Below are 22,277 nucleotides of genomic sequence, written 5' to 3' on the forward strand. Positions count from 1 at the left end.
TTTGAATTTCCTTTGTGAAAATTTCGAAACTGTCAAATTCCTGAGTGTAAATATTAAAATTCTTAAATGGGGCTTTGCTAGTTATTGAAAATTTATTTACTTGCGCATTCTGCGTGCCGAGCGAAGCGAGGTTCGCAGCAACAATATGAAAACTATAGATAATTCTGTTTTATTAACTTAAACTTTGAATTTCCTTTGTGAAAATTTCGAAACTGTCAAATTCCTGAGTGTAAATATTAAAATTCTTAAATGGGGCTTTGCTAGTTATTGAAAATTTATTTACTTGCGCATTCTGCGTGCCGAGCGAAGCGAGGTTCGCAGCAACAATATGAAAACTATAGATAATTCTGTTTTATTAACTTAAACTTTGAATTTCCTTTGTGAAAATTTCGAAACTGTCAAATTCCTGAGTGTAAATATTAAAATTCTTAAATGGGGCTTTGCTAGTTATTGAAAATTTATTTACTTGCGCATTCTGCGTGCCGAGCGAAGCGAGGTTCGCAGCAACAATATGAAAACTATAGATAATTCTGTTTTATTAACTTAAACTTTGAATTTCCTTTGTGAAAATTTCGAAACTGTCAAATTCCTGAGTGTAAATATTAAAATTCTTAAATGGGGCTTTGCTAGTTATTGAAAATTTATTTACTTGCGCATTCTGCGTGCCGAGCGAAGCGAGGTTCGCAGCAACAATATGAAAACTATAGAAAATTCTGTTTTATTAACTTAAACTTTGAATTTCCTTTGTGAAAATTTCGAAACTGTCAAATTCCTGAGTGTAAATATCAAAATTCTCAAATGGGGCTTTGCTAGTTATTGAAAATTTATTTACTTGCGCATTCTGCGTGCCGAACGAAGCGAGGTTCGCAGCAACAATATGAAAACTATAGATAATTCTGTTTTATTAACTTAAACTTTGAATTTCCTTTGTGAAAATTTCGAAACTGTCAAATTCCTGAGTGTAAATATTAAAATTCTTAAATGGGGCTTTGCTAGTTATTGAAAATTTATTTACTTGCGCATTCTGTGTGCCGAGCGAAGCGAGGTTCGCAGCAACAATATGAAAACTATAGATAATTCTGTTTTATTAACTTAAACTATGAATTTCCTTTGTGAAAATTTCGAAACTGTCAAATTCCTGAGTGTAAATATTAAAATTCTTAAATGGGGCTTTGCTAGTTATTGAAAATTTATTTACTTGCGCATTCTGCGTGCCGAGCGAAGCGAGGTTCGCAGCAACAATATGAAAACTATAGAAAATTCTGTTTTATTAACTTAAACTTTGAATTTCCTTTGTGAAAATTTCGAAACTGTCAAATTCCTGAGTGTAAATATTAAAATTCTTAAATGGGGCTTTGCTAGTTATTGAAAATTTATTTACTTGCGCATTCTGCGTGCCGAGCGAAGCGAGGTTCGCAGCAACAATATGAAAACTATAGATAATTCTGTTTTATTAACTTAAACTTTGAATTTCCTTTGTGAAAATTTCGAAACTGTCAAATTCCTGAGTGTAAATATTAAAATTCTTAAATGGGGCTTTGCTAGTTATTGAAAATTTATTTACTTGCGCATTCTGCGTGCCGAGCGAAGCGAGGTTCGCAGCAACAATATGAAAACTATAGATAATTCTGTTTTATTAACTTAAACTTTGAATTTCCTTTGTGAAAATTTCGAAACTGTCAAATTCCTGAGTGTAAATATTAAAATTCTTAAATGGGGCTTTGCTAGTTATTGAAAATTTATTTACTTGCGCATTCTGCGTGCCGAGCGAAGCGAGGTTCGCAGCAACAATATGAAAACTATAGAAAATTCTGTTTTATTAACTTAAACTTTGAATTTCCTTTGTGAAAATTTCGAAACTGTCAAATTCCTGAGTGTAAATATTAAAATTCTCAAATGGGGCTTTGCTAGTTATTGAAAATTTATTTACTTGCGCATTCTGCGTGCCGAGCGAAGCGAGGTTCGCAGCAACAATATGAAAACTATAGAAAATTCTGTTTTATTAACTTAAACTTTGAATTTCCTTTGTGAAAATTTCGAAACTGTCAAATTCCTGAGTGTAAATATTAAAATTCTTAAATGGGGCTTTGCTAGTTATTGAAAATTTATTTACTTGCGCATTCTGCGTGCCGAGCGAAGCGAGGTTCGCAGCAACAATATGAAAACTATAGATAATTCTGTTTTATTAACTTAAACTTTGAATTTCCTTTGTGAAAATTTCGAAACTGTCAAATTCCTGAGTGTAAATATTAAAATTCTTAAATGGGGCTTTGCTAGTTATTGAAAATTTATTTACTTGCGCATTCTGCGTGCCGAGCGAAGCGAGGTTCGCAGCAACAATATGAAAACTATAGATAATTCTGTTTTATTAACTTAAACTTTGAATTTCCTTTGTGAAAATTTCGAAACTGTCAAATTCCTGAGTGTAAATATTAAAATTCTTAAATGGGGCTTTGCTAGTTATTGAAAATTTATTTACTTGCGCATTCTGCGTGCCGAGCGAAGCGAGGTTCGCAGCAACAATATGAAAACTATAGATAATTCTGTTTTATTAACTTAAACTTTGAATTTCCTTTGTGAAAATTTCGAAACTGTCAAATTCCTGAGTGTAAATATTAAAATTCTTAAATGGGGCTTTGCTAGTTATTGAAAATTTATTTACTTGCGCATTCTGCGTGCCGAGCGAAGCGAGGTTCGCAGCAACAATATGAAAACTATAGAAAATTCTGTTTTATTAACTTAAACTTTGAATTTCCTTTGTGAAAATTTCGAAACTGTCAAATTCCTGAGTGTAAATATTAAAATTCTCAAATGGGGCTTTGCTAGTTATTGAAAATTTATTTACTTGCGCATTCTGCGTGCCGAGCGAAGCGAGGTTCGCAGCAACAATATGAAAACTATAGAAAATTCTGTTTTATTAACTTAAACTTTGAATTTCCTTTGTGAAAATTTCGAAACTGTCAAATTCCTGAGTGTAAATATTAAAATTCTTAAATGGGGCTTTGCTAGTTATTGAAAATTTATTTACTTGCGCATTCTGCGTGCCGAGCGAAGCGAGGTTCGCAGCAACAATATGAAAACTATAGATAATTCTGTTTTATTAACTTAAACTTTGAATTTCCTTTGTGAAAATTTCGAAACTGTCAAATTCCTGAGTGTAAATATTAAAATTCTTAAATGGGGCTTTGCTAGTTATTGAAAATTTATTTACTTGCGCATTCTGCGTGCCGAGCGAAGCGAGGTTCGCAGCAACAATATGAAAACTATAGATAATTCTGTTTTATTAACTTAAACTTTGAATTTCCTTTGTGAAAATTTCGAAACTGTCAAATTCCTGAGTGTAAATATTAAAATTCTTAAATGGGGCTTTGCTAGTTATTGAAAATTTATTTACTTGCGCATTCTGCGTGCCGAGCGAAGCGAGGTTCGCAGCAACAATATGAAAACTATAGATAATTCTGTTTTATTAACTTAAACTTTGAATTTCCTTTGTGAAAATTTCGAAACTGTCAAATTCCTGAGTGTAAATATTAAAATTCTTAAATGGGGCTTTGCTAGTTATTGAAAATTTATTTACTTGCGCATTCTGCGTGCCGAGCGAAGCGAGGTTCGCAGCAACAATATGAAAACTATAGAAAATTCTGTTTTATTAACTTAAACTTTGAATTTCCTTTGTGAAAATTTCGAAACTGTCAAATTCCTGAGTGTAAATATTAAAATTCTTAAATGGGGCTTTGCTAGTTATTGAAAATTTATTTACTTGCGCATTCTGCGTGCCGAGCGAAGCGAGGTTCGCAGCAACAATATGAAAACTATAGATAATTCTGTTTTATTAACTTAAACTTTGAATTTCCTTTGTGAAAATTTCGAAACTGTCAAATTCCTGAGTGTAAATATTAAAATTCTTAAATGGGGCTTTGCTAGTTATTGAAAATTTATTTACTTGCGCATTCTGCGTGCCGAGCGAAGCGAGGTTCGCAGCAACAATATGAAAACTATAGATAATTCTGTTTTATTAACTTAAACTTTGAATTTCCTTTGTGAAAATTTCGAAACTGTCAAATTCCTGAGTGTAAATATTAAAATTCTTAAATGGGGCTTTGCTAGTTATTGAAAATTTATTTACTTGCGCATTCTGCGTGCCGAGCGAAGCGAGGTTCGCAGCAACAATTTGAAAACTATAGATAATTCTGTTTTATTAACTTAAACTTTGAATTTCCTTTGTGAAAATTTCGAAACTGTCAAATTCCTGAGTGTAAATATTAAAATTCTTAAATGGGGCTTTGCTAGTTATTGAAAATTTATTTACTTGCGCATTCTGCGTCCCGAGCGAAGCGAGGTTCGCAGCAACAATATGAAAACTATAGATAATTCTGTTTTATTAACTTAAACTTTGAATTTCCTTTGTGAAAATTTCGAAACTGTCAAATTCCTGAGTGTAAATATTAAAATTCTTAAATGGGGCTTTGCTAGTTATTGAAAATTTATTTACTTGCGCATTCTGCGTGCCGAGCGAAGCGAGGTTCGCAGCAACAATATGAAAACTATAGAAAATTCTGTTTTATTAACTTAAACTTTGAATTTCCTTTGTGAAAATTTCGAAACTGTCAAATTCCTGAGTGTAAATATTAAAATTCTCAAATGGGGCTTTGCTAGTTATTGAAAATTTATTTACTTGCGCATTCTGCGTGCCGAACGAAGCGAGGTTCGCAGCAACAATATGAAAACTATAGAAAATTCTGTTTTATTAACTTAAACTTTGAATTTCCTTTGTGAAAATTTCGAAACTGTCAAATTCCTGAGTGTAAATATTAAAATTCTTAAATGGGGCTTTGCTAGTTATTGAAAATTTATTTACTTGCGCATTCTGCGTGCCGAGCGAAGCGAGGTTCGCAGCAACAATATGAAAACTATAGATAATTCTGTTTTATTAACTTAAACTTTGAATTTCCTTTGTGAAAATTTCGAAACTGTCAAATTCCTGAGTGTAAATATTAAAATTCTTAAATGGGACTTTGCTAGTTATTGAAAATTTATTTACTTGCGCATTCTGCGTGCCGAGCGAAGCGAGGTTCGCAGCAACAATATGAAAACTATAGATAATTCTGTTTTATTAACTTAAACTTTGAATTTCCTTTGTGAAAATTTCGAAACTGTCAAATTCCTGAGTGTAAATATTAAAATTCTTAAATGGGGCTTTGCTAGTTATTGAAAATTTATTTACTTGCGCATTCTGCGTGCCGAGCGAAGCGAGGTTCGCAGCAACAATATGAAAACTATAGATAATTCTGTTTTATTAACTTAAACTTTGAATTTCCTTTGTGAAAATTTCGAAACTGTCAAATTCCTGAGTGTAAATATTAAAATTCTTAAATGGGGCTTTGCTAGTTATTGAAAATTTATTTACTTGCGCATTCTGCGTGCCGAGCGAAGCGAGGTTCGCAGCAACAATATGAAAACTATAGATAATTCTGTTTTATTAACTTAAACTTTGAATTTCCTTTGTGAAAATTTCGAAACTGTCAAATTCCTGAGTGTAAATATTAAAATTCTTAAATGGGGCTTTGCTAGTTATTGAAAATTTATTTACTTGCGCATTCTGCGTGCCGAGCGAAGCGAGGTTCGCAGCAACAATATGAAAACTATAGAAAATTCTGTTTTATTAACTTAAACTTTGAATTTCCTTTGTGAAAATTTCGAAACTGTCAAATTCCTGAGTGTAAATATTAAAATTCTCAAATGGGGCTTTGCTAGTTATTGAAAATTTATTTACTTGCGCATTCTGCGTGCCGAACGAAGCGAGGTTCGCAGCAACAATATGAAAACTATAGATAATTCTGTTTTATTAACTTAAACTTTGAATTTCCTTTGTGAAAATTTCGAAACTGTCAAATTCCTGAGTGTAAATATTAAAATTCTTAAATGGGGCTTTGCTAGTTATTGAAAATTTATTTACTTGCGCATTCTGCGTGCCGAGCGAAGCGAGGTTCGCAGCAACAATATGAAAACTATAGAAAATTCTGTTTTATTAACTTAAACTTTGAATTTCCTTTGTGAAAATTTCGAAACTGTCAAATTCCTGAGTGTAAATATTAAAATTCTCAAATGGGGCTTTGCTAGTTATTGAAAATTTATTTACTTGCGCATTCTGCGTGCCGAGCGAAGCGAGGTTCGCAGCAACAATATGAAAACTATAGAAAATTCTGTTTTATTAACTTAAACTTTGAATTTCCTTTGTGAAAATTTCGAAACTGTCAAATTCCTGAGTGTAAATATTAAAATTCTTAAATGGGGCTTTGCTAGTTATTGAAAATTTATTTACTTGCGCATTCTGCGTGCCGAGCGAAGCGAGGTTCGCAGCAACAATATGAAAACTATAGATAATTCTGTTTTATTAACTTAAACTTTGAATTTCCTTTGTGAAAATTTCGAAACTGTCAAATTCCTGAGTGTAAATATTAAAATTCTTAAATGGGGCTTTGCTAGTTATTGAAAATTTATTTACTTGCGCATTCTGCGTGCCGAGCGAAGCGAGGTTCGCAGCAACAATATGAAAACTATAGATAATTCTGTTTTATTAACTTAAACTTTGAATTTCCTTTGTGAAAATTTCGAAACTGTCAAATTCCTGAGTGTAAATATTAAAATTCTTAAATGGGGCTTTGCTAGTTATTGAAAATTTATTTACTTGCGCATTCTGCGTGCCGAGCGAAGCGAGGTTCGCAGCAACAATATGAAAACTATAGATAATTCTGTTTTATTAACTTAAACTTTGAATTTCCTTTGTGAAAATTTCGAAACTGTCAAATTCCTGAGTGTAAATATTAAAATTCTTAAATGGGGCTTTGCTAGTTATTGAAAATTTATTTACTTGCGCATTCTGCGTGCCGAGCGAAGCGAGGTTCGCAGCAACAATATGAAAACTATAGATAATTCTGTTTTATTAACTTAAACTTTGAATTTCCTTTGTGAAAATTTCGAAACTGTCAAATTCCTGAGTGTAAATATTAAAATTCTTAAATGGGGCTTTGCTAGTTATTGAAAATTTATTTACTTGCGCATTCTGCGTGCCGAGCGAAGCGAGGTTCGCAGCAACAATATGAAAACTATAGATAATTCTGTTTTATTAACTTAAACTTTGAATTTCCTTTGTGAAAATTTCGAAACTGTCAAATTCCTGAGTGTAAATATTAAAATTCTTAAATGGGGCTTTGCTAGTTATTGAAAATTTATTTACTTGCGCATTCTGCGTGCCGAGCGAAGCGAGGTTCGCAGCAACAATATGAAAACTATAGAAAATTCTGTTTTATTAACTTAAACTTTGAATTTCCTTTGTGAAAATTTCGAAACTGTCAAATTCCTGAGTGTAAATATTAAAATTCTCAAATGGGGCTTTGCTAGTTATTGAAAATTTATTTACTTGCGCATTCTGCGTGCCGAACGAAGCGAGGTTCGCAGCAACAATATGAAAACTATAGAAAATTCTGTTTTATTAACTTAAACTTTGAATTTCCTTTGTGAAAATTTCGAAACTGTCAAATTCCTGAGCAAAAATATCGAAATTCCTAAATGAGGTTCTGCTGGTTAGTAAAATTTTTTTATATTTTCGCATATTTTCGCAGCAACAATATGAAAACTGTAGAGAATTCTGTTTTATCAACTTAAACTTTAAGTGTCCTCAATGAAAATTTGGTTTATGAATATGACCTCGAATTTGTCCAAAAATTAGATAAAACATAAAAAACTCGGTCAAAATGGAAATCGAGGTGATGCTCATCGTTTTCTACGATTACCACGGTTTAATTCATCAAGAACTCCTTCTATAAGGTCAAAAGGTCTACTAGACCGATTAGAGACGTCTACATGAAGTAATAATAAGTCTTCATATGATTTAAACTAATTTTTTAATGAAATACCGCATAGTTCAGCCTCCATATTAACCAGACTTCGGTTTACTCTTTTCTAAACTCAATACTCTAGCTATGGAGCAATGAATATTCGTTAACTTGTTAAATTTCCGAATAAACTGTAATTATGTTATCAGTCAGTAGATTCCTGGTCATTTAATGGTATTAAAAAATCAACGTTTCTTCTTCTTTTCACAAATTTTGGTGTGCTTTTGCCTCCACAGTTTCTTATATATTCTTATAAACCTTTCTGTATACTCTTCAGTCTATATTATTAGCGACTTGAATTGTAGCTCGTGAAAAAACATAAAAAAAACATCAAACGAACCGGCGTATTCGACAGATTTTAGACTTATAACGGAACAGTATCGGCTTCACGGTTCATGTCGAGGACATCATATTAACCAGATTGGACTTTACTCTTTTCGAAACTCAAAAATGTAGGTGAAATCTATTGAAGACATGAAAATTTGTTGTAAAATAGTGTTATTGAAAAACTTCTTTGTTCAAAAAAAAATTAAGCTTAATGGAGTTAAAAACTTGTAAGGAACCGTGGAAAGCATTATAATCGATTATGTGCCAAATTTGTTACAAAACTTTTCATTTAACGATTTCAAGTTGAAAAATCTTTCTTCGAACACTTACAAGTACACAGTTATGTTTCAACGAATATTTAAATCATTTTTTCATCTATTTTAAGCCATGTTTGATTGGGATCGTTTTTTATTTATATTAAAACTTCCACACTTTTTATATATTCTTCAATCAAACACAAAAAAACGAGTGAAATTTTTATTATAAAAAACAATATTTATTTCGTTCGTTGGTGTCGTTGTTGTTGTAGTTACTGCTGTTGCAACTTCAATTTTTTCTCGGCTATATCCAAAGTGGTCCTCCTGATCCATCTACTAGGATTTCCAGATCGTATCCAGAATTTATACGTTATAGTGTGTCTGTAAGTTTCTCCGGGATTCAGGACGCACGAAGGAAATTTTTCAATGTTGGCGCAATTCGGATAATTTTGTGTTTGAAATGCTATTCCTATATAATAAATTTTCAATAATAATTTTGTTCTTTTATCCCTAATTTTGTGGTTGATAACATTTACTTATGACTTTTTTTGTTAAATCTATCATCAAATTCAATCAATTTTACTCAATTTATAAGAAATCAGATTAAGAGTAAAAGGCAAACTAGGAGAAGAAAATATGGAAAATTAAAAAGGGTTAAATTAAAAATTGAAAATGTAATACTCAATTTTTTTGAAAAGAATAATAAATCAGTCATAAGAAATAACAAAATACCAAGAGACTCCACTCCAAATATGGGATTAAAGCAAGGGAAAAGCTCAAGTCCATTACTATTCAACATATTCATGTAGAAGATCAATTTGGTTAAAAAATATTTGTGGGGTCATACGCAGACGATGTTATATTAATAACAAAGAACGAAAAATATTTACAAGAAAACATTCAGATGTGGAACATAACATGGGAATGAAAATATAAGTAATGGTATACATAATACATAAGATACAGATATAAAATTAAAAACAACGTTCGGATCTGAATCTTCGGTATTGAAAGAACCAGACAAAGTTTGAAGAATACGTAAAGCAAAAACTAGGAAGAAATAGAAAGAGACATGTTCCAAGAAAATCGTAGCATGAAATTATAACAAGGATATTGAATGACGAGAAATAAACTGGGAAGAAGCCAAGGACCTAGCTCAGAATAGGAAATTTAGGAGACATGAACGAAGAGCAGAGACAGCGTATGCATCAGGATATGAAGTTTATTTGAACACAATGATTAATTTTTGTCTGTTTCTGTTTACTAAACGAGAGTTTCTACTTAAGTTTCAAGATATGAACATTTTTAATGGTGACCGTACTCGAAACGTGAACATGTCTTGTAACCTGGATGAGTGCTAATTTTTCGATTTTTGGTGGTGAACCACCAACTCGAGCTACCGAATTCAATCTTGGTTGTTAGAATTCATGAAGGTTGTCCAAAATCAGCTGTTGTACCATCAAAATAACATCGATATTGACGCTATTAAATTCAAATTACAACAGGTCATGAAGATTGACACTATTACTGATCCTGACGAAGCAGACAACTATCCTGTTAAATTTTTAAATTCACTAGATTTACCAGGAATACCTTGCGATTGAAAATTTACTCACCAATCATTTGGCTTCGAAAAGTTAAACATCGGTACAAGATTGGTCATGGAAAATACTCTTGAAGCCACAACTTTAAACGGAAAATTTGATGGTGAAGATACGACTCCCAAGAAGCCTTTCAGGCAATTTCCAATTCCTTTGGCATTTGCCATGACTATTAATAAGTCACAATATCAGACAATGTCCGGTTTTTTTAACATAGCCAATTATATGTTTAATATCATACAGGACAATGTCTGTAGGATTCGCTGGATCAATTATAAATATTTGTTTTGATTTGTCCATCTCAAAACTTAAGTAGCAATCCTTGTAAAATGATTTTACAACAATATACAACTTCTAGGTTTTAGTATAAACTTTTTTTATTTACCTCCATGCCTTTTGTACAAAGCCCTTCCTTTCCCTATGATTTCGTCGCAGGATTTATAATAAGGAGGAATCACATTCTTCGTCGGAGATGCTAATATTGTCCCAGGTAGATTCGCGTTGGTATCTGGTTTCCTCACACCGAGATCGAAGCTTTCTCCCGAATCAAAACTCTTCGAATCAATATCGTAGAAGTCTCTAGAATTTCTGTATTCTGACCAAATATAAGAAAATGTATCGTCGTGAAAATTCGAAACAGCGTTCGAAACTTGTTCATTCGCTTTGCTACGATCGGTATCCGAATCGGAATCCGAATGTTTTGAGATCGATTTTTGCATCAGCGCCCTCTGCATGTTTCTATTCGCGTAGTAAATTAATTTTCCCACAACTTTTATCAACCATTCGGCGGCTTCGTCAAAACATTCCTCTAAATATTAGAAAAAATAGAAGCGATAAGAAAATAGAATAAAAAAATTGTTTTCTAAAAAATCTATTCTGTTTATATGTAATGGTTGACTTTGTTCTATCCCCTTCAGCTTCGTATAAATGTCCGGATGTATCTCAGTACCTGTCTCAACAAAGAAAAATAAGAATTTTGGGAAAAAATATATTTCAGTCCATTGTTTTGATTGTTTTTTTGGTTCGGGTGTGAAACGATGGATCCACGTTTCTTTACGACTCCGCTTTTAGTCGACGATCATCCAGTACGTCTTTGGGTCTGTTCTCTAACATTTCTGGAGTCGTCCCCTTATGTGATCCACCACTTAGATCCTGGTCTTCGCAGGTCTTAAGGCCTCTCACCAATGGAAGAATCTAGTACATCTTTTATATTGGTTGAACCAAGGCTTTTCAAAAGTATGCTGTATAGATTGTGTAGTGACATTTTTTAAGCAACTACCGTCATCTCTAGGTCAGACCAAATACTTCTAGGACCATCCTTGTAGTTGCGCCAATATCCTTTTGGTAATCCATTATGATTTTGATTGAAAGAAAAAAATCAAGTAGAAGAGAAGATAATAATAAACAAAATATGATAGATCGATGAACTAAATGTGATACTGAATCGATTAATATAATGAATCATTGAAGGGTTGAAAAAAATTGTACCTCTTAAAACTGATTCCAACGTCGTTAAATATAACATTTGATCTGGGGAACAAGTGAAATGTTCCAGACCGTCTACTTCTGTTTTAGTTTCCGGTATCATTTTCAATAAGGAATTTCTGGGAGTTCTACTGAATCTCGAAGATTTTTTCGGTAATTCTATCACTGTTTTTCTAATAGGAGTCGGTTTGTAACACGCCTTTTTTAAAAGTTTTATAAATCTTTTGAATCCCGCATAATAAGTTTCCTATAAAATGTGAATTTAATGATCCAAATATATATAAAAATAAATGTAATTCTACCTCTTGGTATCTCAGTTCATCCAACATTCTACCATGCAAACAGTCGATTATACGTAACGTAGAATCTTGCGGCTCTACCAAAACTTTTCGTTTATCATTAATTTCTTTAGTAATACCGATTTGTTCCATAGATGGAACATGACCGAGTCCAAAATGATTGGCAGTGTCTAATTGAACACCAAATTGGTTGCTGTAAACTTCTATGAATCTACCACTAGCCGGATGACGAATCCTCGCTACGAAACAGTCTTCTTGTGTCACCCCTCGGTTAATACACATATTTTGATAAAAACCTACAAAAATCAAGTACAGTACAGTTTTGTATGATTTCAAAATCAACCCAGCGCCGAGAGCGGCTCTTTCTGAGAAATAGAGCAATTTATAACTTTTAATATGAATTATAAATTATTAATCATTTCCAACTCTTATCAGCCACTCCTTATGAGAGGAATCTCAAAATATATAGTTCAAAATATCAGGAATCAAGTCCTTTAAACAAGCTTTATGTAAATTTTTTCAAGAGTTATAAGCTGTATCTAATAAAAAATAATTTTACATTTATGCCCCAAAATGGCGAAATCTTACTTAATTTTTACCCTACGGAAAAAATTAAACGCTAAAAATCTTGTACCCGTCAAATTTTACGTATCATCAACATTTTTCCCGAGATTATTTTCTAATTTCAAGCCCAATTTTTTTCAAAAATAAGTACCTCAAACTGGTCAAACATATTTTGAGAACATAAATGAAATAGCAGCGATTTTTTTAAACTGGTGTGAAATATTTTCATTATTTTTGACTCAACAAAAAAAATAGGAATCTTCATAACTCGCTGAATTTCGATGCTAGAATTTTTTATAAAAAATGATGATAAAGTTTTTTTTAATAGATAGATGGAAAATGTTTCATCAAATTTTCCCGGAAATCGCATTGGTTTTTAGTTATTATACGTAGAAACTCCATTTTGACATTTGAAAATGCATATCAACAAACAATTCCGTATATATAGACGTATTTAAACACAATTTTTTTTTGGTTTTCTTAAGCCTATAGTTTTTCTTTCCACAGATATTTCGATTAACTGCTTATTTTCCCAGTTATTAGCAAAAAACCATCTGAAAGCGTGTTTTTTGCCTGAAACACAACAATAAGACAAAAAGTATTGACTTTCAGAAGAAACTTCTTATAAATAATCAATTTATTCACTTATTCCAATGAAAATTACTCACTCCCGGTACAGGGTATTCTTTGAAATAGACAACCTTAAGCCAAATTTTTAAGAAAATCTTAGTAATTAAATAACAGTCCCGGGACATCTTGTATAACAAAAGTATTTAACCCTAAATGAAAATGAAACTTCCAATACCATATTAGGAATAAAATCATACCGTCTTTAGGTACAAGTCCTATGCATTTTCCCAACGTTCTCGGTGTCTGAAAATCAAGAGGTGTATGGACTACATTCCATATTTCTCCATTGCACAATCCGTCTTTATCCTGTTTAGTATAACTATTACAATTTATAGTTACGATATGATTATATATGCTGCTAGGTCCCGTGTGATGACCTCCCAAATTTAAATATAACAAATTCGATATATTCACTATGGTCGGCTCCGTCGTATAAGCCTCAATATCAATTTTGAATTCGTTCATTGTAGAAAGTTCGAAACTGAGTCTAACAAGAAGATTTCCCGGATAACCCTCGTGTCCGTGCGGACACATATGAGTCATAAACACCTAAAAAACATTCAAAATTTAGAGAAAAGTGGTAGAAGTCGAAGACAAAACAAAGCGAATCCTACTTCCTTTCTAACAGGTTTAGGTGTTCTCAGGAGACATCCACCCAGATATAATATGATAAAACGCATTTTCTCTATTTCAACCAAAGATAAAGCCAAAAGTACCAAAGCGTACACAGAGGTAGACAAAAATCATCTTGTGGCAGAGATTATGGTGAAACTTAACAAGCTGGAAACCTCGACGAACCAAAGACGTATTGATACCAACTCACTAAGAAATAACAACGTGAAAGTTCAACGTTTACTCAGAGGAAATCTTCACCAAGATGTCTGAAGTTAGGAAAATGGTTTGACACTTATCGTTAATAACATCAAATACATGAATATTGAAGCAACCAATGAATCAATTGAGATGTCTGACTATCTGGGTATCTACAAGTATCGATTACTCCGTGGATTGGTGTTTAGAAATAAGGATTCTGATCGAAATATATTCCCATTCCTCTTATATGATTCAGAAGCTTGTGCCTTCAACGCATATTGCCGATTAAAAGTCTTCGAGATGCTGAGATTATCATGGAGAGATCAAGAAGATGCTCTTAGAAGAATGTAGTGAATAGATAGAAAAAGTTCTATTGGAAGGTGGTACATAAAGAAATAGTAGCACCTTTTTCCCTTGTACGCCAGTTTTCCATATAACTTGATCGAAGCCTTCGGGGCCTCCATCTCTGTGGTGTCCGTTAATCATATTCGGTTTTAGTCGATATTCCTTATCGCCTATTTTGAAACGGGAATTTTTTACAACGTTCGTCATACGGCCGATCGTTGCTCCGAAATGGTATTTCTGGTAAAAAATGTATCCTGCCAAATCGTCGAAGCCTAAAATATCAAATTCGTTAAAGTACGTCAAGATAATACTAATAAATTTGGTTAAAAAATCTCCTACCAAATTAATTATGATCGAATCTAAATTAAATTTTTGAACGTTTAAAAAGATCTTTGATATTGAAAGTCTAATATTTGTTGAAGCTTCTTCTTCAGTGGGATGCGGAATCTATCTATCTACAAATTAAAGATTTAACAGTAATTCTGTCGTAGTAAAGGAATCATTAGATTCTGTAATCGACATGATACCCCAGGATTCTTTTACAATAATTTCCTGCAGTTAGAAGTGGCCACAATTTTTTCCAACATGGAAGTTCGAATCGCAACGACCCTGCTCGTAGAAGCGTTAATAATGAATATTTATTTTACGTTAAAATACATTTTAAAAGTCACACCCTGTAAAAATTATTCTAAGTGGATACTAAGGTTTTCTTTTAAAGCATAACTCAAGTGGATAAATCTATATTTACCTAACACTATATCATCAATAACTCCTTTTCTATCAGGATATTTGATAGACACGATCCTGGCGCCATAATTAATAACCTGTACTTCAATTTTATTGTGATTGGTCCATGTGAATCTTTTTATTTTAACACATTGACCGTTTTTGCCATAATAGTATCCGAAAAAATCTTGTACGAGTTTCACACCCTCGGCCTTTTCTCCCTATAATCAATCAGATAAATTTTTCAATAATATTCATATCAATTCTTGAATCTTTTAAAAATCTATGACCTTTAAGGCTAGCCCTCGCATCATATCCATTATGAGATGATTCTATTGCCTTTGCTGTAAGTCCTTGCATCATATATAGATATAAGGCAATTCTATGGCCTCTATTGCAAGTTCTTTTAGCATATCGATTATGAGACGATTCTATGGCCTTTGCTGCAAGTCCTTCCATCATATATCTAGATATAAGACAATTCTATTGCCTCTATTTGAAGTTCTTGCAGCATATCGATTATGAGAAGATTCTATGGCCTTTGCTGCAAGTCCTTCCATCATATATCTAGATATAAGACAATTCTATTGCCTCTATTTCAAGTTTTTGCAGCATATCGATTATGAGATGATTCTATGGCCTTTGCTGCAAGTCCTTTTATCATATATCTAGATATAAAGTGATTATTTGACCTTTGCTGCAATTCCTTGCATCATATCGATTATGAGATGATTCTATGGCATTTGCTGGAAGTCCTTCCATCATATATCTAGATATGATGCAATTCGATGGCCTCTTTTGCAAGTTCATGCAGCATATCGATTATGAGACCATTCTATGGCCTTTGCTGCAAGTCATTCCATCATATATCTAGATATAAGGCAATTCTATTGCCTCTATTTCAAGTGTTTGCAGCATATCGATTATGAGATGATTCTATGGCCTTTGCTGCAAGTCCTTTTATCATATATCTAGATATAAAGTGATTATTTGACCTTTGCTGCAATTCCTTGCATCATATCGATTATGAGATGATTCTATGGCATTTGCTGGAAGTCCTTCCATCATATATCTAGATATGATGCAATTCGATGGCCTCTTTTGCAAGTTCATGCAGCATATCGATTATGAGACCATTCTATGGCCTTTGCTGCAAGTCATTCCATCATATATCTAGATATAAGGCAATTCTATTGCCTCTATTTCAAGTGTTTGCAGCATATCGATTATGAGATGATTCTATGGCCTTTGCTGCAAGTCCTTTTATCATATATCTAGATATAAAGTGATTATATGACCTTTGCTACAATTCCTTGCATCATATCGATTATGAGATGATTCTATGGCATTTGCTGGAAGTCCTTTTATCATATATCTAGATATAAAGTGATTATTTGACCTTTGCTGCAATTCCTTGCATCATATCGATTATGAGACGATTCTATGGCCTTTGCTGCAAGTCCTTCCATCATATATCTAGATATAAGGCAATTCTATTACCTCTATTGCAAGTTCTTGCATCATATATCTAGATATAAGGCAATTCCATGGCCTAAATTTCAAGTTTTTGCAGCATATTGATTATGAGACGATTCTGTGGCATTTGCTGCAAGTCCTTCCATCATATATCTAGATATAAGGCAATTCTATGGCCTCTATTGCAAGTTCTTGCAGCATATCGATTATGAGACGATTCTATGGCCATTGCTGCAAGTCCTTCCATCATATATCTAGATATAAGGCAATTCTATGGCCTCTATTCAAATTTTTTGCATCATATCGATTATGAGACGATTCTATCGCCTTTGCTGCAAGTCCTTCCATCATATATCTAGATATAAGGCAATTCCATGGCCTAAATTTTCAAGTTTTTGCAGCATATCGATTATGAGACGATTCTATGGCATTTGCTGCAAGTCCTTCCATCATATATCTAGATATAAGGCAATTCTATGGCCTCTATTGCAAGTTCTTGCAGCATATCGATTATGAGACGATTCTATGGCCATTGCTGCAAGTCCTTCCATCATATATCTAGATATAAGGCAATTCTATGGCATTTGCTGCAATTCCTTGCATCATATCGATTATGAGACGATTCTATAGTCTTTGCTGCAAGTCCTTCCATCATATATCTAGATATAAGGCAATTATATGGTCTCTATTGCAAGTTCTTGCAGTATATCGATTATGTGACGATTTTATGGCCTTTGTTGCAAGTCCTTGTATTGAAACACGCTTCTGTGGCCTTTCTGGATGCACAGTTTCAACGTTCACATCCGCTATGTTGTAAAAATTGACACACGTGGAAATTGCATCAAAATTATAAACCTAACATAAAATTTTACGATTTTTTCTTTAAATTTACCTTAGGAACAGCGTGAGAGCTACTTTTAATTGATTGCCTTGGCGACTCGTAATAATCATCCTTTAATTTACCTGTTTCCATTTTCAATTAGAATTTAGTTATAAACTGAGAATATTTTTTCACGTCAAAATGTCAAATATTGTCAAAATGGACTGGATGTATCAACAGTTGTAACAATAAGAAAGTTTGACAAATACCTAGGACAGATATAATTGCTGTTTTTGAAAGGTTACGTTCACATTAGAAGTATTCAATCCCAATTTCTTCTACTGAATATTTTATTTTCAGTTAATCGAAGAAAAGATCGAAGAATCGTTGACCTACAATGTAACGGCGTGTTGTGTAGAAGCTCAAATTAATTCTGTATGTCTTCCTCTATGCTCATACGACGCAAACATGACGGATATCAAAGCGCTAGCAGGCGTTTGCAAAGGAGAATTCCAGAAAATAATAAAATGCGCCGCTGGTGGTAGAAATCACGCTACGTGTTGTCATAGACGTGGAGTTCCGTCTGGATGTTTACCAGTTTGTAACGGAGTTCTATTAAATTCCTTCGCTTCGGCTACAACAAGCTGTGTACCTTACATAGGTAACATTGTTCAATGTTTCGAAGAAGGTAAATTTGTACCCTAATTGTTATTCAATATTGAAATAAGTAAATTTTAAGGTGCCGGGAAACTACCGGGTCCGATATCGGGACTTCACGGTGTTGTTGTCGATGAACATACTCTTCTACTAGAATGGAATGCTCCGGATAATTCGACAAATGTAACGGATTATATAGTTTATTATCAGAAAGTTGATAATACCTCTATGTATGAGACTCTTTCTAAATTGGATAAGGTAAAAACAAATTGTTAATTACAACTTTAATAATAAACTATTCATTTTTATTTTAGAGCTTAAATACGTCTCTAACTACTGCAACTTTGACTGGTTTAGAAGAGAATCAAATGTACCATGTATTCGTGGTATCCAAAAATGAAGAAGGCACTTCGTTACCATCTTCAATTATTGTTATAAAGATGACTAAAACTGGTAAGTTTTGTTTCTGTGTAGTGGGTTGGTGCCCCTGAGTAGCAATTTCATTTTGACAGCTGACAGGACGATAAATTATTAGATCATGTGACGTTATTTCAATTTCAAGATACTATTTACAATAAATTTATACAGAGTAAATGTAGTCATGGAAAAAACATACAAACCTAGAGTGGAGAAATCTCTTGGAAAGACCTATACTTAAAATGAATGTCTAAAGCAAACTTTTCAATTTTAAATACATCCAAGTCAACTGTCAAACATCAGTTTACTAATCTATGGAAGAGTCCAAATGGTACCAATCGGGGTTGTAAATCGGTTAAAGTCTGACGCCTATCTTGTCATTTGTCCAGTAGTCGACGAGGAAGTCCGTGGTGGAGCTTTCAAGAATCCTTGATCTCCGGTTTGATGCAGTGACCCTTTACTCAAATCTTCGTAGCACTTGATTGTGAAATTTAATGATAACGATTTGTCCTGAAATTCAGAGAATGTTTGACATTCATTTCGCTACCTGGTCAACAAGGATTTCAAGAGAAATTTATCGCCAAGAGTATCCTGAAACATTGTGAAAATCTCCGGTAGTGTTTTCTCAAGTTTCACGTAAAATTTAATCGCGTATCGTTGTTCTGACTTCTACCTGTACTAATCCAAGCGCTCTATCTGCTCGATCAGCTGTGTGTGCCAAGATCCACTTCAAGATAACTTTACAGAACGATAAATCAAATGTTTTATGAAAGTTCATACTAATAATAATACATCGCGCGGTACTAAACAAAAACAAATACTGTTCACTGACTATTCACTGACTGTTCAAAAACCGTTTTTGTTTGAACTGCTATGTCTTGGTGGAGAACGAGACCGATTAGTTTCCCCGATCTTTTGGCAAACAAATGCTGATATATGATTCAGGATTGACCGTTCTAAGTTGTTGTTCTTCGTACTCACAACTTTTGTAGTGGTAGTATAAATTTGATGAAATTATATTTTGGTTTTAGGTGATTCGAAATGGGTGAACGGAGTTACGTCTCCGCCTCATTCGTTAGCAGTTGCTAGTCACAGCGCCACGTGGGTTACGATCACTTGGCAACCACCAGAATTCAGTCATCCTTCTGATTTGATCACATATAGGTAAACTAATATAGTTGATTCTTTTCGTATTTCATAGTCCGTTTGTATTAACGATAATTTTTTTCAGAGTTTTCCATAAATCGACAACTGAAGAAAGTTTCCACATTAAAAATGTATCAGTTACATCGTATATGATCAATAGCTTGAATCCGAACACTCAGTATATCGTTTATATTCAAGCAGTATCCGATAAAGGAGTTAGCATGCCCTCGGAGACTCTGATAGCTTGGACTGATCCCGCTTATCCGGCTTTTGTTGAAGTAAGTAATTTTTAATGAAGTTCCAGGTTGAAAGCAAAAAGAGGTTTTGATGTTAAGCCTCTTGTAGAAGTTTCACAACTGAAATCCTGATCGTTCGCGTTAGTTGAGTGTGTTTTTCGTTATATATTCGAAAAGATACTTGAAACGAATTTATTTCTCAAAAAAAAAATTAACAAAATATTATCAAATCTTTGTACAAGTATTATTTGTATTGGTTCACCTATAAACGCAATCTCTGTTTTAAATATCTGACACCAATCACATACATAGGCCTCTGAACAGTCTGGAATAGCAGCGTTATCATTTCCTTTGTTCTGGCTTACTTTCCTTTGACTTCTCCACTTTTGATCTCTTTCTCTGCTTCTTCTATTGCAGTTTCAAAGTCAGTTTTCATATATTTTTCTTCGACAGCAATTTTATGTTGAAATTTTCCTTTTTTACACATTTTTTCGTAGATGAGTAGAGCCCGTGGATTCTCTTGATACTGAATTGTAAATTGAAACTCTGCTTCCAGCTACAGTTAAATCAGCGACGGATATGGAATCCTCTTCGTTGAAATCGATAGTATTTGAGGAAGTTTTTAGTTCCTTTAATGGAAAATTGGTCATGTCAGCCGCCAAATGACCCAATTCAGGAAAGATATTCCTGTCGGATGGGCGCTTAAACCCAAATACCTTTAGTAATTGCAGTTTCTAAACTAGTTTCGTACCAATTTCGTTCCTTTTTTTCTCTTCCATTCTGATTTAATTGTGTTCTTTGTCTTTGATTGGGCCTAAGGCTGTTAACTTTAATTTCATTGAAAGAATCTTGAAGTCCGTGGACTTGCTAGCATCTGGTCGATGGCTTGGGACTGCTGATGATTGTTTCGTAGATGGTAGCCCGTCGATGCTCTTGATGCTAAATTGCAAATTGAAACGCTGCTTTCAGCTACAGTTAAATCAGCGACGGATATGGGATCCTCTTCGTTGAAATCGATAGTATTTGAGGAAGTTTTTGGTTCCTTTAATGGAAAATTGGTCATGTCAGCCGCCAAATGATCCAGTTCAGGAAAGATATTCCTGTCGGATGGGCGTTTAAACCCAAATACCTTTAGTAATTGCAGTTTCTAAACTAGTTTCGTACCAATTTCGTTCCTTTTGTTCTCTTCCATTCTGATTTAATTTTGTTCTTTGTCTCTAACTTTAATTTCATTGAAAGAATCTTGAATCCGCGGACTTGCTAGCATCTGGATCAAAGTTGGTCGATGGCTTGGGACTGCTGATGATTGTTTCGTAGATGGAAGGAAGCCCGAACGCTGTTTTCAACTACAGTTAAATTAGTGATGGATATGGGATCCTCTTCGTTGGAATTACTAGTGTCTGGGGATGTTTCTGGTTGCTCTAATGGAATATTAGTGATATCAGTCAGCTGTCAATTCCTATCGAATGGGTATTTAAACTCAGATACTCTTAGTAATTCCAGTTTGTAAACTAGCTTTTCGTTCTTTGTCTTTGATTAGTTTCAATTGCTGAAATACTTTCTTCTCCATTAAGATTTTCTCTATTGGAAGAGTCTACTAAACTTTGGTTTTTAATATAAATGAACGTTTTCCAGCCTCCCACGGTACATCCTATAAATCTAGTGATAGAAGGTAGTAGCATGACGATACTTTGCATAGCTATGGGTACTCCGATGCCTACGATTTCCTTGTATATTTCCGGAAGACTGGTGAGACAGGAAACTACACGTCATATGGTAACAGTCATACATAACGTCACTAAAGACATGGACCAAATATCTTGTTACGCGGATAACGGTTACGGTACTCCTATGCAGGCGTCAAGAAAAATCATAATAAGTCGTAAGTCTACGACATATTTTTATTTTCAACTGTTGTACTTGTAATTAATTTTTTTTATCAATATAGACGGTCCTCATATTCAAGCTAGCGGTATAACTATGACTACTTTAGGGGATTCTGTAACGCTGGAATGTAAAGTGGAAGCCCAACCGGAACCAAAGATGATTTTTTGGAGGAACCACGAGGACCGCACCCCAGTTATCCAAGGTGGTAAATACGATATATCTACCAAACAAATTAGAGACGAAGACGATAAATATTTAATGCAACTCACCATAAAACAAATCACTGATTCTGATGTCGGTGATTATTACTGTCACGCCGAAAACGCTTTCGGTAGTTCGACTCAACCGGTATCAGTACGAATAAGAAATTTAGCTTCGATCAATAACTTAACGCAATGTTGTATCGAACAAAACGTCACTAGTACTTGCATGGACGCTTGTTCGTTTTATTTAGATATAGACGCCGTTATCGATAGGTTGGAATGTATACAGGATTTCGGGAAATTGATGAAATGCGCCAGCGACGGATCTGATCACAGGAATTGTTGTGCTCAACGTAACGTTTCGAGAAGGTGTTTGGATTGGTGTAGAGGAGAATCGGTATTGAATAACAAAGCTTGTATTTTGACGCATACCAAGCAGATCATCAGTTGTTTCCACGAAGGAAGGTATGCCAATAAGAAACAAAACTTTCCG

The 22,277-nt window shown here is 33.8% G+C and overlaps 1 protein-coding gene across 5 annotated transcripts in view; it reads left to right on the top strand.

Moving 5' to 3' along the window:
• Window positions 1-22,277, top strand: part of LOC130447468 (Ig-like and fibronectin type-III domain-containing protein 2) — a 206,141-nt gene that overhangs the window by 178,935 nt on the left and 4,929 nt on the right. For 4 of the 5 annotated variants that reach the window (XM_056784302.1, XM_056784299.1, XM_056784300.1 and 1 more), the window contains exons 11-17: window positions 17,599-17,926; window positions 17,978-18,153; window positions 18,210-18,348; window positions 19,344-19,476; window positions 19,544-19,736; window positions 21,330-21,576; window positions 21,643-22,249. In XM_056784302.1, coding sequence (XP_056640280.1) covers window positions 17,599-17,926; window positions 17,978-18,153; window positions 18,210-18,348; window positions 19,344-19,476; window positions 19,544-19,736; window positions 21,330-21,576; window positions 21,643-22,249 — 1,823 coding nt within the window. The remainder of the gene's footprint in view (window positions 1-17,598; window positions 17,927-17,977; window positions 18,154-18,209; window positions 18,349-19,343; window positions 19,477-19,543; window positions 19,737-21,329; window positions 21,577-21,642; window positions 22,250-22,277) is intronic. The other variant, XM_056784303.1, reaches the window with a different exon arrangement.

Source organism: Diorhabda sublineata, chromosome 8 (assembly GCF_026230105.1).
Source record: "Diorhabda sublineata isolate icDioSubl1.1 chromosome 8, icDioSubl1.1, whole genome shotgun sequence".
NCBI classification, from domain to species: Eukaryota; Metazoa; Arthropoda; class Insecta; order Coleoptera; family Chrysomelidae; genus Diorhabda; species Diorhabda sublineata.